Source organism: Siniperca chuatsi, linkage group LG5 (assembly GCF_020085105.1).
Source record: "Siniperca chuatsi isolate FFG_IHB_CAS linkage group LG5, ASM2008510v1, whole genome shotgun sequence".
Taxonomy (NCBI): Eukaryota; Metazoa; Chordata; class Actinopteri; order Centrarchiformes; family Sinipercidae; genus Siniperca; species Siniperca chuatsi.
The window spans coordinates 9,205,221-9,219,304 of NC_058046.1; the positions used below are offsets into that span (position 1 = coordinate 9,205,221).

The following is a 14,084-nucleotide window of genomic DNA, read 5'->3' on the forward strand; positions in this document are numbered from 1 at the left end:
AATGTCTTTTGATAAGCAAGCCTGCTGTCTTTCACTTGTATTATCTCTACAGTCCCCCTCTCTCTCTGTCTCCAACACATACACACTCACCCTCCCTCAATAGGATGGCTGTTTTGAATCCGTAAAGTCATTAGCAGGAGGTGTCAGGGGTGACGGGAGGGGAGGCTGGGCAGTTGTTATAGAGTGAGACCTCATACTGATTTACTCACTGTGGGTGACAAACTTGGCTAGGTGTCTCCCCAGGACCCCTCATTATACACACATACACACACACTCACTGCATAAATCTTTTGTTGATTGGCTGTCATTGTTGTCAGGTGGGACAAAAGTCCCAAAACATCTCTCCTTCTCTTTTTCTCTCTCTCACTTGAACACAGTCAGGCTTTGACTGAGTTGTTGACATGGGCCATTCTTTTGAAACGTAACTCAATAAAAGGAAAAAGAAAAGACCTTGACAATACCAAGTCTCCCAAGGATATTGCTTCTTATCCCACTGCAGTCACCTACGTTGAATGTTATGTATTGTAAAGGCCTGTCGCTGTCTCTCAAGTGTGTAGATCACTGACTATAGATACATACATATACAGTCTATGGTGTAGATCAATGGATGAGCAGAGACAGTTGTTGACGCACTGCAGCGCGGCGCTTCCTATTGGTGCTAGGGGCGGCACTTGACGCGCGTCATATGTCACACCGCGCTGTGGTGGCAGTGTGTTTTCTACTTAAGGCTCTTTCAAAACTTCAACCACGTGGCAGTGATGTGATGTGATGTGATGTGACACTACTTACCCACTTAGCAATAGGACATCCTCGTGAGCTCTTTCCCTCTTTGCCTGTGTACAGCACCTTCTCAATCCGGATGGCATCCCCTTTCTGTCCATACCTACACAAGAGGAGAAACAATTTTTAATTATTTTAATGTTCATCTACTAGGATAGTTGGTGTTTGGAGCCAGATTGGCTTCTCTTCAGATCAGACAGCCCTGACACCTGACTTTAGGGCTCTGACACACCAAGCTGACACTCGAGTGGCCTAAACTTAAACACACGCTGCAGTCTTTCCTGTGTGTCAGGGCCCTAAGGGTCACCAAGCTGACCTCAAGGAGCTTGCACCAAAAAAAGATGACTAGTCAGATGCTTTGGATTGTTCCTTGTGGCCTCATGTGTTCTGTTAAAAGTTGCACTTGAACACACAACAAAGAGTACACCTGACAGCCAGTTGACCATCAATATGGATGTGCGCTCTGTGCCTGTATTCACCATCAAAACAACATTTTTGTTGACAAGCAAAACTAGCCTACATTTTCATGCTGTGAATCTGTGCTCAACATAAAAAACACAGGAAAAGCTCATTTACTGAGCTGAACAACCTGACAGCTCAGATTAAACATGCTTGGTTGGCCAAATGGTTGCTGATAAAGGTCAACTGGTGCCAATGGTTCCACATTGCAAAAACTATGGGCAACACATGGCCACTCAATAACAGACCAATATAATCTCAGCAGCTGCTAACTGCTGGCTTGGAGTATCAGAGCTGTAAAAGGAGACACAATCTTATTGTTCAGAAGTTAATCAATGATTTCTTTTTGTCATGGTGGCCTCATCAAGAGTGTTTCTAATTTTTTATGCCAACTACATAACATTGCTTTTGCCTGTGTGGCTCTGAATCTGTGGAAATAGTAGTACATGTTAACTATGACAAAGATAGGCCAACCTCAGCAGCACTGGCTGGTGAGAAGTGTTCACGAGGCTCTGCTGAGATTCACACGAGCACGGCAGAGTAAACCAGAACCCACTAGCCTCTACACAATGCCAGCCAAAGGGTCTTCTCTTGGAGATATTTCTGTGCTGGTGTTTGTGTCCACGTGCATGAGCTTATTTTGTGTACACTCATCCCTTTTTTTGTGTGTGTTTTTGTGTATATGTGTCTGTGTCTCTGAACACCTGCTTGAGCAAATAATTGAGTGTTGGGAGATTATTTAATAGTTGTCCTAATGGCGCATGTGTGTATTCCTGCAGGTCTGCTGAGTGGGGAGGTGTATAGGAGCAGGGAGGGGGTCAGAGGTTGGGTAGGAGGGGGGATAGGTCATCAGAACCTTTCAGATATCTGCTCACGGCTCATATCAAGTCTCCCGCCCACTTGATACCTGCCATTGTGAAAACTTCAGCCCTGAGCAGATTTGGTGTGACAGTGAACACAAGGGGATCCTTCTAAATAGGAATCACCCTGAGATGGCTCAGAGAGTGGGAGTGGAGTAGGCTCTATCACCACAGGGGTGGCCTGCTGGGGTCAGGGGTGGGTCAAAGGTCAGCTAGGGACATTGGAGTCTTAACGTCTTTCATCATCTCTCAAACAACAAAATGTGGTCTCTGGCCTAACATCCCCCTCACTAGGGACTAATGACTCATTGGTCCTATTGAATTCCAGCCTCTCAGTGAATAACAGCCAAACGTTGCCTCAGTACAATGTTCAGTACTACTCATTTGAAGCATAACACAATGAGGCATCAGGTTATAATAGGTTACTACACCGAATACAAAGTGTTTTTGCATTCTGGTGTTACAAATAACAGACACCACAACACAAGGCATTTTCAGAATGTGTTAACCAAGCTATGAAAAATATGGGAACTCTTCAGTCACCCTTAAAAACAGTTGATCACCGTTGATCAGTATTATGTTTTAGTAAGACAGCCCACAAAAATTCCATTATAGAGGCTGTAGCTGCACTTTGGTTATTAATATTTGCCAGCTGGGGAGCTTTCTGGTGTTCCTTCCTAAATTGAATAAATACTAATCCTATGAAGATCAAACTGCTAAAGTCAATCTGTCTTTTTATTACCAAGTCTGCTGATGCATTGCAGACAAAGTAACAACAGCTTATTGGATTAGTTTGATGAGGCTGTCCAGCTACTGTGTATGTGACCTGGATTAGATTTGCGTCCTGATGGCTAATGCTAAATGTCATCTGTTGCCTTATAAAAACATATCACATAGATTTTACCTTCAATTTAACTGTGAGATTCTTTATTTCACTTGAGGTTTCAAAGAGTGAATTCCGCTTTGTATGTGCATTATTTGCATGTAAAAAGTGATCCGACTCCAAACTGCAGCCTTAATTAATACTAGAGGACTGCTACATAATACAAATAACTGAACTTGATATTACTGCACATAAAATGCACCATTTCTATCATACTTTCTACTTAAATTTTATATTTTGTCTCTTCTTTCCACCCTTCCCTCTGTCTTCCTCTCTCTTTATCTTTCTCTGTCTCTCCTCTTTGTGATTTGAATTATATCCTTCTTCCTCCCGAATTCTTCTCATTCTCAGCTATCATCTGCTGTTACTCCTGTGCTTATTGCTCTCCCTCTGATATACTGATGATGCTGATACTTCCTGTTCCTCCTACTGGATTCTGGGTCACGGATTCCCTAAGGACAAAATGTGAGGGGGAGGGAAGGTGGAGAGAAAGGAGGAGGAGGAGGGAGAGACAGCAAAAGCAAATGCATGTAGGTGGAAGAGAAAAAGAGAAGAGAATAGAAGTGAAGAGGGAAAGGCTCACCTCGTCTCCATCAGGGTTCGTATGGAGGCTACAGTAGGTCCAGATCCCAGGTGATTGTAGTAGGGCCCTTCATCTTTCTCCAGGATTTGTTCTAGAAAAAGAGGCAGTAGAGGGTGAGAAAACAGCACATAACTGGACCTGAAAAAGCACTAGGGAAAATTCCACATTTAAATGTTCAGTTATCCACAACATACAACAGATTACAATTGGTGATGATATTTGATATATATTTGTTCTCTTACTTAAGTTGTTGTTGTATTGCATGCTATAACATACTATAACTGTGGTGAACACTTGAGTAAATCTAAATATAGCTATTATTTAGTCTGGTTGTTATATTATTATGAGCTAATATACAGTAACTATTAATACTACACTTATACTACTTTATGATTCATTTTCAACTTCCTTATCTTACACTCAGAGAGGAAGTGAGGCAAAATTTGACTCACTTTAGTACCATGCGTTTTGTTGTTTGATTTAAACAAAACATCGAAATAGTCACATAAGAGAGCAGCAGGGGCTGTGGTTACAACCATTATCATGTACCGTTTTTGGTAGATATTTCTCCAAAAATCTGATCTCAATTTGTAGAACAACACCAAAGACATTATTTGAAACTATGCTTCCGCATTACATATTTTATTCTACTATAGCTACATAGACATAATTTTTGCATCAATATTATCAGAAGCATCACCATCTTTTTTCTGTCCTAAATCCTAATTTACTAGTGCCTGGATGGAGTCCTGCTTAAAGCTAAACGGTGTTCGCCTCATCAAACTAAGTAAATGTCTCACTCAAGCTGAAAATATTTAACAGTAAAAGTCCCTTGACTTAAGTTAAGAGTTAAGAATAAAGCTGTTTCTTTGCATTCAATCACATCTCAGTTTTTGTAGAGTAAAAAGTCAAAGATGTATGTTTTGATGTATTTTCGGACAAACTTAAAGACATCCTCTTCGTAGCTGAAGCCAAATCATCTATGAGAAGCGTGAGAATGTGCAACTGATTGCAACATCCAGTTCACACAACACACATGAACATACTTACTCTCCCAACACACAGACAGTGGACTGTGACCGTAGGGTGTGGTGTGTGTGTGGAGACACTTTGTAAAGCAGAAGCTTTTTGAGGTAGTGATGAATGACTCAGTTTGCATGAGTGTTATGAGGGAGTAAGGGTGTGTCTGTGTGAGCACTGTATACATCTGTGTTTATGTTGTGTATGAGTGTGTGTATGTGTGTGTAAATGCATTTGATCATTGTCCTACACCGGTCTGTGGGTGTTAATCACATCCTATGACTACAGTGCAAATTTTGCCTAGCTCTCTAACAGCTTCCTATGTGTTTTAAAACAGGAACCTAATGTTGTGTTGCTCTTGCTTCTGTACACAACACTTATTTATCATAGTGTAGCACACACTCTGGATAACAACATTAGCTAAATGCTCTGAATGTAAATGCTCTAACAGCTAATTATCTAAGATGTGGACATACATTCAGTGTTGTGTGTGTCTCTGGTTCAGAGGCAATATGAGGTCACATTCCCCTGTTAGTGCAGGGAGGCACCAGGGCGTGGCTCAGGGCAGGAAGTGGAGGAGTCATACTAAATTCTTGCGTGGAAATGAGTTGTGTGTGTATGTGTGTGTATGTGTGTGCACATCATGGCTGTATACTGTATCTCTGTGAGTTGGAGGCAGTCTCATTCCAGCAGTGTTATGCTACAGGAGTTGACCCAGCAGTGTGTAACCAAGCTTTACTATGACAACTTGTTGTCTGCTGGTCTTTACTCTTAGTAACAGCACACAGCTAGCAAGTGTTTCGCTGCAGCTGCTCTCTCCCTGCTGTGCACCCTCTTCACTGTTTAGGCACAGCAAGGGTCTATTTACCAGGCCTTAACCCTTCATAGCCCTTCAGTTAACACCCAGTAACTGCAAGAAAATGGTGGTAATTTCTTGATAGCTTCTCTGAGAACAAAATCTTTCATTATTCAGTTATTGCACCAATGTTAATGGATTGTTACCCACAGTAGTACACCAGTAATATTCTGATTTACTGAGTCATTAATTAATGACTTAATAGACAGACAGGTCGGGTCTTTTTAAATAATAACGCCTCAACCTTTTACAGTTTAATAATGTGAGTGTATTGAGTAAATCCAATTAAACTAACTTTATATACCTGTTAAGGCCAACTGTTTATAAGTAAATGTATATTCTTATTTATTTTAAATATATATCATATGAACATTTCCATAGGTTTCTACTGTAGGACCACCTACTCTGTTGTATACAAATAACCTGAGCAGGGTACTACCCAAACTATTGGACTGAACTCATTTCTGTCTAACAAAGGCTCTGTTCTGCTTGCCTGCCAGACCCAAACCCACACAAAAGGCTCCTTCTGCCACCACTGCTATTGTTCCTGCCCATTGCCTTTAGTGCCTCACACTGTCGCAGTCTGGATGGTCGCAGCCACACACCCAGCCAACACACACATTCTTAGACTCACTCAACAAGCATCCAGACAGAGAAGCTGAAGCAGAGGGGGGCTGAAAAACATTATAGTGGACCTGTGTAGTTCAATAACTACAGCACTAACAGTCACAGCATTATGGGTTAATTTATGTTTAGCTCAATAGGTAGAGCAATAGGTAGAGCAACACTCTTTTGGGAAACATTTACAGATTTAGAAAATGTTTCCCAAAAGAGTCTTCCCTGCAAAATATGCATGCTCCCTTGCTGCTATAAGGCGCTTTAGAAAAAAAGCCTTTAATGTCTAACACTGGTTAGATTACCTGTACTGACAGACTTACTTAAATTTATCTCCACTCAGAGATGAATGGGCAATGTTTTGAGTGGTGTGATATTTGTTCGAACATTACTGAATACTGTCTGAAAAGTGCTAATGAGGTATGTTGATAGAAATCGACTTCATCCCCCTGCATACACACAAGCATAGACAGACACCAACACACTGACTTACCCACACAGGTGCATGTGGGAAACTCTGCTTGTAGATCCTTGGAGGGAGTATCTATCAAGGTCTTAGTGGGGCTGTCCAGGTAGCGCAGAGGAGACTCTAGGAAGCCTCTGAGAGATGGAGAAGAAGGCAGACTGTCCTTAGTGGGCGTGTCCTCTTCAGAATAGCATGTGGTGGAGAGTACTGCTATATCACCCGAGGCTTCGATCTTCATGCGTTTAGGCAGAGGAGAACATGGCATGCTGAATTTATCCTCTAACACACTGGGCTGCTGCTGCTTGTCCAGAATGGCCTCCTGATGCAGAGAGACATGCTGCTCCTCCATAGGGCTTTCTGTGGATGCCTGGTTCAAGGTTGCTTCACTTTGGATCCCTAACTCATCTTTGTTGACTTCCATCTCCTGATCATTTGGATGAGGTGTGGAGCTGGCTTGAGTGGTGAGAATTACGGGAGCCGACTGGGATTTGGATGATGATGTGGGACTGAGGTCCTGAGGACTGGTCTGGGACCGCTTCCCCAGCTGAGGGGCTGTAGCAGTCTCCTCCATGGGCTGACTGGCAGGTGCGCCTGGTGCTGAGTCCCCAAATTCAGCCTCAAACTGGCGGATCAGTTCTTCGTACTTCGGGTCTATGTTGATGAGACTCTGTAATTGTGAGGTGCTTGATGGAGATGTGGAGGTCAGAGGTGTGGTGGTGCTGGTGTTACTGGAGACCAGGCTGCTCGCTCCCTCTGACTTAGCATGGGCTACAGGGGCCACAGGTGGTGGCAGAGGGCCCAAGAGGGCTGGAGTGTTTTCTGACAAAGCAGAAACAGTGGAAGAGGGAGTCATTGAGGAGTTGGAAATGGATACCTGAGATTGGGCTGGGGCAGGGAGGCCTGCAGCAGCAGCCTGAGTGGAGTTACTATGGAGGGGAAGAGAGGGGAGAGAACCTGGTTTCAGGCTGGTCAGGGCCGGGGCTCTGTCCATCATGAGGACTGGCGGTTTTTGTATGGTGATCTGAGTCTGAGGCAGGAAGGTTGGCATGGAGGCTTTCTGCTTGGTCTTCTTGATGATTATCTGTTTCGGTTTGGCCAGGGGAGGGACTGTAAGCATCCCACTCATAGCTTTTATGACAGGAGATCCTTGGCTGCTTTTTTTCTTCTTGGGTTCCTGTTTGATGGCCAGATGTGGCAAACCTTCTGCCTCCATCTGTGGCCACCATTTTTTCAAGTTTTGGCAAGCCAGAGGTGCACGAGGGCCTTGTGCTCCAAAGCCAGAGGAGTGGTTAGAGAAGAGGTTCCTCTTGTAGTGAAGGTGCTGTTGCAGAGCTGCCTGAGTGGAGTGACTGATGGCTGCTTGGCCAGGAGACAGGGGAGTGCCAGGGTAGTGCTGACCCTGCTGCTGACAATTAGCCATGCCATAATGTCCCATGGAGGCAGTGTGATGGTAGTGCTCACCAGAGTCTGGTTCTTGCTTTATCCTGGCCAATGCTGGGTTGTCCTGGGCCTGGATACCTCCATTCTGGCTCAATCTGAGCTGCTGTGTGACTGGAAGCTTGAAAGAAGCATTGCTGAACTTGCCACTGGTGTCACCAAGCAGCTGTTTGAGCTCTGACATGGGGTCTGAGTTACTGTGAGGTGCAGCGGCATAGTGAGACTGGGGCTCAGACTTAATACACATCCATGGGTTCCTCTGTTCAGAGCCTCTGCCTGAGCCCTGCTGCCACTGCTGGGAATTAGGGCTGAAGCCTGGATGTTTTCCCTGACCTGGGAAGGGAGAGGTAGAGGAGGGGAGAGGGGTATCATGGGGTGGCTGGCCCTGGGATTGGGGCCTGTGGTGCTCACAAGACACTGGGGCCTGCTGGCCTGTGTGTAGTCCTGGAGGGACGGATTGAGAGCGTGAGGAAGATGAGTGGGTGCCGGGAGAGGACGGGATCAAGCTAGTGCCATTGGGGGGCAGAGATGGGAGGTTTTGGGTATGTTGGTGGTGATGGAGGTTACTGTTGTAGGGGGTTTGACCTGGTGAGCTGGCAGCTTGCGGACCAGTGCTAGATAACTGGGTCAGGGCTTCTATGGCGATGGCTGTCTGAAGACTGATGTTCTTTTCCTTGGCTATGGAGAGCACCTGGGGAGAGCAGGGAATTGGAGGTTTGGAGCAGGGCACTTGGTCTGGATGAGGGCCTTGAGTTCCGTGTAGCTGCTGGGGGTATGAAGTAGACAGATGGTGGCCACCATTCACCTGGGTGAAGGGCTGAGGGTGATGCTGCAAATGGGGTTGCTGTAGGTGAGGCTGTAAGTGTGGGGGAGCATCAGCCATTTTGCAGGCATCTTGATCCTCACTGGTTGCCAACTTAATCTTCTTCTCCAGCCACTCAAGGTAGTCTGGACAGTCAGGCCCATCACAATTGCAGTTAGGGGGCTTGTGTCCATGTTTGGCTTGGCTCAGTGCTGTTTGTAGGGTGTTCAGGTCTTCTGGAGGTTGGCAGCTACCCTCAGGGGCCCCTGCAGAGAGTCTGGCCTGAGCCCCCTCAGCACCCATCTCCTGGGTGAACTTCTCATACAGCTGGGCTGTGTTAGGCTGCACAAGGCAGGAAGAAGAGGAAAAAGGGGGCAAGGAGCCGGCAATAGCAGAAAAAGCCACCAGATTGTGGGCATCCTCCATGTCTGCGTGGTGGACAGGTTCACCAGGGGTTGTACCACTGTTGCTGTTCCAACATGGTTGCTGTTGTTGGGTGTCACTGACCTTGCCATGTCCTGACACCCACTGCCTTGGAGGCACGCTTCCTGCCCTCTGCTGCTCTGTTTCCATCTCATCATCATTAGGGTAGCGATTCACCCCATTGGCCAATTCCAGGCTCAGCGCGCCTTCCTGGAGGCGGTCATGTGACCCAATTTCCATCTGGCCTCCACTTCTGGGGCCATCCACTGAAGTGACTTTGCAAACAGTCTGAAAGAAAAACATGGAGTGAGGTTAGTGAGGTCATAATAATCCAATGGATTCAGGACTGAAAACAACATTACACATATACAGTATGTATATTAGGCATGATTTTGAATAATCACCCTGTGTTGCCCATGTGTGTTTAATAATCGCTGCAATTGAATAAAATATTCATCTAATTATCTTATCTGTATTCGAAGAATACTTTGACAAAATGATAAATAACAATCATCAAAAAAATTTCAGACTCCATTCCTTTCTTCCCAGCTCTTATCCAGGGTTTCCCTCCCACCTCTCACACATACAGAACATACAATGCTGCAGGGTTAGGTCATTAGGGTTAAGGAAAACTGAATTAACTATTGCTTCAGTGGAATAATTTCAAAACAGGCAAGTGTTTTGTCAGGCAAGTCACAGGTCATATGACATAGTTTCACTATTGTTTATAAATGGACCTTGCTCCAGATCAGTTGGACTATGCAAAGCAGGCAGTTGGAGTTTGCCACCCATGGCATTGGGAGACTGTGTGGTAGAAGTGGGGCATTAAATACACATTGAGAGCTAAAGAAAACAAAATACAGCAATATACAAAATTACTGTCCACTTGCAAGAACTGCTTATTTTCATAATTTATTAAAAACTACAAACTAGTTCTTAAGTAGAGAAATGTAACAGAGTAAAACTATACATTTTACTCAGTTGATATTTTATTTCAAGAATACAATTACTAAGTGAAACAAATCAAGATATTTTAGAAATGTTCCATAGAAACATAAATATACTGCATCTCATTACAACATGTCTATGCTTATAATAAGTGAATTGCTTTCATCAGCAAAATCTTGTGGAGATTTTAACTTTGAAAGAGGACTTCTATTTAAATATGTTTTCCAATTGTTCATAATGGACTTACTGATGTTATTGCGAGCCAAAGTGTTCTCTTGACTGCTGAAAAACTAAGTGTCTGAAAGTGTGCAGTGCAGCTCTCATTCACTGGAGAGATTATTACAAACCCAAGAAATTTTCATCCAAAAGATGACCTTAAATGGCAACCCTAAAATGACCTGAATATCTGAAGACCAGTATGACATGCTAAGATAATCTGTAATAGACAGCATCTAATATATATACATATATACATGCATGATATACAAAGCCAACTGAACAAAGACCATACTGCCCTGGTTGGTAAAAATACAGTCAAAAGATGAGGCCAAGAGAACTGCTGACCAAGTCTAGAGCTAGAAATACTAAAATTATTTGTTAAAGTGTGAAGAAGTACATTAATTGGTGTTTGAACATTATAGATGTTCAGTCAGAACACTCACATAGAGGGTTTAGCCATTGATTGCAACAGTACGCATTGAAGTTTGGCAGTGTGGCTCTGCTCATGTGATGATCTCAAACAATCTGAGCAACCCCCCAGCAGAGCCTTACACAGCATTTAATCAACATGAACACATATTTTAAGAACTATTTTAATGTTCTTACAATTAAATGCTAATAAAGGAGGAGTCTACCAAGTTGAAGAGAGTTAAATTGCTGAAAGCAGGCAGTGGTGTAGCAGTGAAAATGCAAAGCTCAGAGTTGGTATATGCAGAGAGAATGAGCACCAAATGATTTTTGGCAAACCCCATACTACCTGCTCTATAACTGAATCTACCTTTGGCTGGAAACTTAATAATGTAACTGCATTTGTATTTTAGATGGGCTGTTGTCACAGATGCTCATTTTTTTTTAACTGCAGTCATTGTACCCAGTACACAGCGTAAGAAAAAAAGTGTAAAATGTATTTTCTAAACATGCTGGCTAAGAGTCATAAACTCTTGTCTGGAGTTGCTGAGGGATTGCTTCCTATGTCTTTTGTTATTTCAGTAGGTTTAAAGACCTTCTCATACATTTGGTAACACTAATCTTGAGCTGATTAGTGCAGCCACATATCTCAGTCAAAATTGGGACAGTTACCACATTAGTAGTTACACTGAATATTGCAAACACATCACCTGGACTTGTGTCAAATTACATTTTCACAGCATTCTTTTAAATTTAGACTGCTTGAAGCACCAGGGGAGTGAGTTTGTTATTGGAATTATCTTGATATGTTAAAGCCAACTATGGTGCTCCAATTCACTTGAATCCTAAGAATCCTACTTGCAAACAGTATTCAGCCCAGGTTCGCTCCTCATAGATTGTAATCAAATGTATCTAGAGAGGAACAGCAAACAAATATGATCCAAGGGCAGACTCAGAAATCATTGACAGAGTTCATGTTGTTGCTGAACAGTATATTCCAACATATCTACTAGCCCTTGTGAGAATAAAACAATGACAAACTCAATATATAAATATATTTTTTGTTAGCCCCCTAAAAAGAAGCCAACACACTGTTAATAACCGTTTTAACTTTGTCTTCAACCTACAGTATGTGTTCACTATAAACAGACAAGATACCCTAAACAAGTACCTACTCGATGCTTTACACTGTACAGTAGCCTTAATTGTAGGACACTTTACAGTTCAAATTCTGGTTACAAGCCCATTCCTTCCCTGACAGAAGACACAACAAAACCTGGACTAAGATAGAGTGATGGAGAGAAAATAATTCCTTACACATAAACACAAACTAACCTCAAGCTAGCTGATAGTCTCACACCCCAACATGTTAAATGTTAATGATGAGCTAGTTCCTGATTCAGAAGATCCAAAAAAAGAAAAGAAAATGGCTTCTGTTTGTAGCTCCATCAGTGTATGACAGTAGAAGTGAGCCTGACATCCAGCTTCCCCATCATTTGAATATTATTGAAATGAGTCTTTGAAGTGGGTAATTACTGGACAGGCGGTATGCTCGGGTCTTTTGAATCCACCTTCTGCGCTAGATGTCTGTTGGGGATCCCAGGGGGTGGCAGTGGTATTGGTGAGAGGTGCTGGGGGGTGGGTTGGTGGTTGGGTCGGGGGTGGCACTGAACAGCCGGCATGCAATACGTGAGAGGCCGCATGTCTGCACTATCAGTGGCATCAGACGGGAAAGAGGAAGGGAGGGGGGGGTTGAGCTGTGCACGGCAGTTATGAGAACTGCAGTGTGTTGAAACAGAGTGACTGCAACACTGCACAACAAGCACATCCCACAAACACGCACTATCAGTCACACTGACACTCTCTTTTCCTCTTTTTCTCACAGTTACATGTACAAAGCACTGTCACAGACAAAAGTCACATGGGTTTAAAGCACCTCAAGCTGTACACAAATGGACTTTACTCAGCTTTGCTGGTGAAGATGACAAATACCACATTTCATACAGTTCTTTGAATCCTCATATGATCTGGGCTTTGATAGACCTTCATTGACTTTTTTGTGATTCTATATGCCGGTCCAGGATGGAAATGCTGCACACACACCTGCAGGGCTTTACACCTATCCGGGTGCCTCGGACTGTACAGACCACGTGCTTTGACAAATATTTACACAGAGCCTACTCTCTTGCCTGGAGTCTATCTCTGTCTTCTCTCAAACTGTTTCACTCTATTTCACACACAAACACACACACATTTGTACAAGCTTGACACACAGCAAAAAGTGCTGCCAAAAACATCAACACACCTAACCGGATCAGATCTTGCTGAACCTGGTAGACGAGACACTTGAGCCCTTTAAACAAGATGAGCCTTTACAACAAGGGCTGTTTAACAGACACTGCAAAAAAAAAAAAAAAACTAGAGGGAGGAGGAGGAGACAAAGCATGTAAAGATACTAGTGTTGTTGGTGGTGAGGGGGTTAAATTCAGCTTGTGAGTAGACAGCTGAAGCTAAATCCCAGATACACAACACCCCCCCCATCCTCCCTCTTGTCCTCCTCCTTCTTCCCCCACCCCTTCCTTTGCTGCCGTGCTGAGCAGGAACATGAAGCAGAGACCCTGACAATATGAAGCCGGGTGAGAGCCCGAGGACCAGCAACGCGTACTTACGTGGTCCTAGACGTCCAGATGGAGCTGCCGGTCGGAGAGCAGAAAGCAGGAGAGAAGACGGAGAGGAGCATGAGACTCGCTTGCCGGCACAGCAGCCCACAAGTAATCCGGCCTTGTTGGGTTGTGTTCCTTTTTATTTCTTCCAGTCTGTGCAACGCACAGACAGAGCGAGCACCGAAATACACATGCATTCACACACGCGCACACAGCCAACCACACACACACAGCACACCTCCCCCGAGCACAGCACGCACGTTTCTCATTCTCTTGCCTCTTCTTATGGCCGACGCTTTCTGTTCTCTCCTTTTTCCTTTCTCATTATCTCTGTCTGCTCCTCCCTTCCCTTTTTCAATATCCTCTTTCTTTCTCTCGGCTACACATGCAGTCGGCTTCTCTTCACAGCCCCCACCTTCCCCCCCTCTCTCCCTCCCTCCCTCCACTCCCCTCCCTCTCACGCAGCCTCTCCCTCCATCTCCTCTCCTCTCTCTCTTCAGTGTGTGCAGAGCGAGAGGCCATTATCTGAGCCACAGCGGGCACGTACGATGGAATGGAGGAGTGTGCAGTGAGCAGAAACAGAGAGAGCTGTGGGGGATAGTCGCTAGTAGTGGCAGCCTAGGAAACAGCACAGTGCAGCAGAGCTCTTACCAATGAGAAAA

General features: G+C 44.2%; 1 protein-coding gene across 7 annotated transcripts in view; it reads right to left on the reverse strand.

The window, feature by feature from the left end:
- tet3 (tet methylcytosine dioxygenase 3) overlaps window positions 1-14,084 on the reverse strand; it is a 48,151-nt gene that overhangs the window by 12,162 nt on the left and 21,905 nt on the right. For 6 of the 7 annotated variants that reach the window (XM_044196986.1, XM_044196985.1, XM_044196990.1 and 3 more), the window contains 3 exons: window positions 6,550-9,472; window positions 3,566-3,656; window positions 790-883 (listed from right to left, as the gene is read on the reverse strand). In XM_044196986.1, coding sequence (XP_044052921.1) covers window positions 790-883; window positions 3,566-3,656; window positions 6,550-9,472 — 3,108 coding nt within the window. Of the gene's footprint in view, window positions 1-789; window positions 884-3,565; window positions 3,657-6,549; window positions 9,473-12,094; window positions 12,120-14,084 lie in introns of those variants that run through there. The other variant, XM_044196991.1, reaches the window with a different exon arrangement.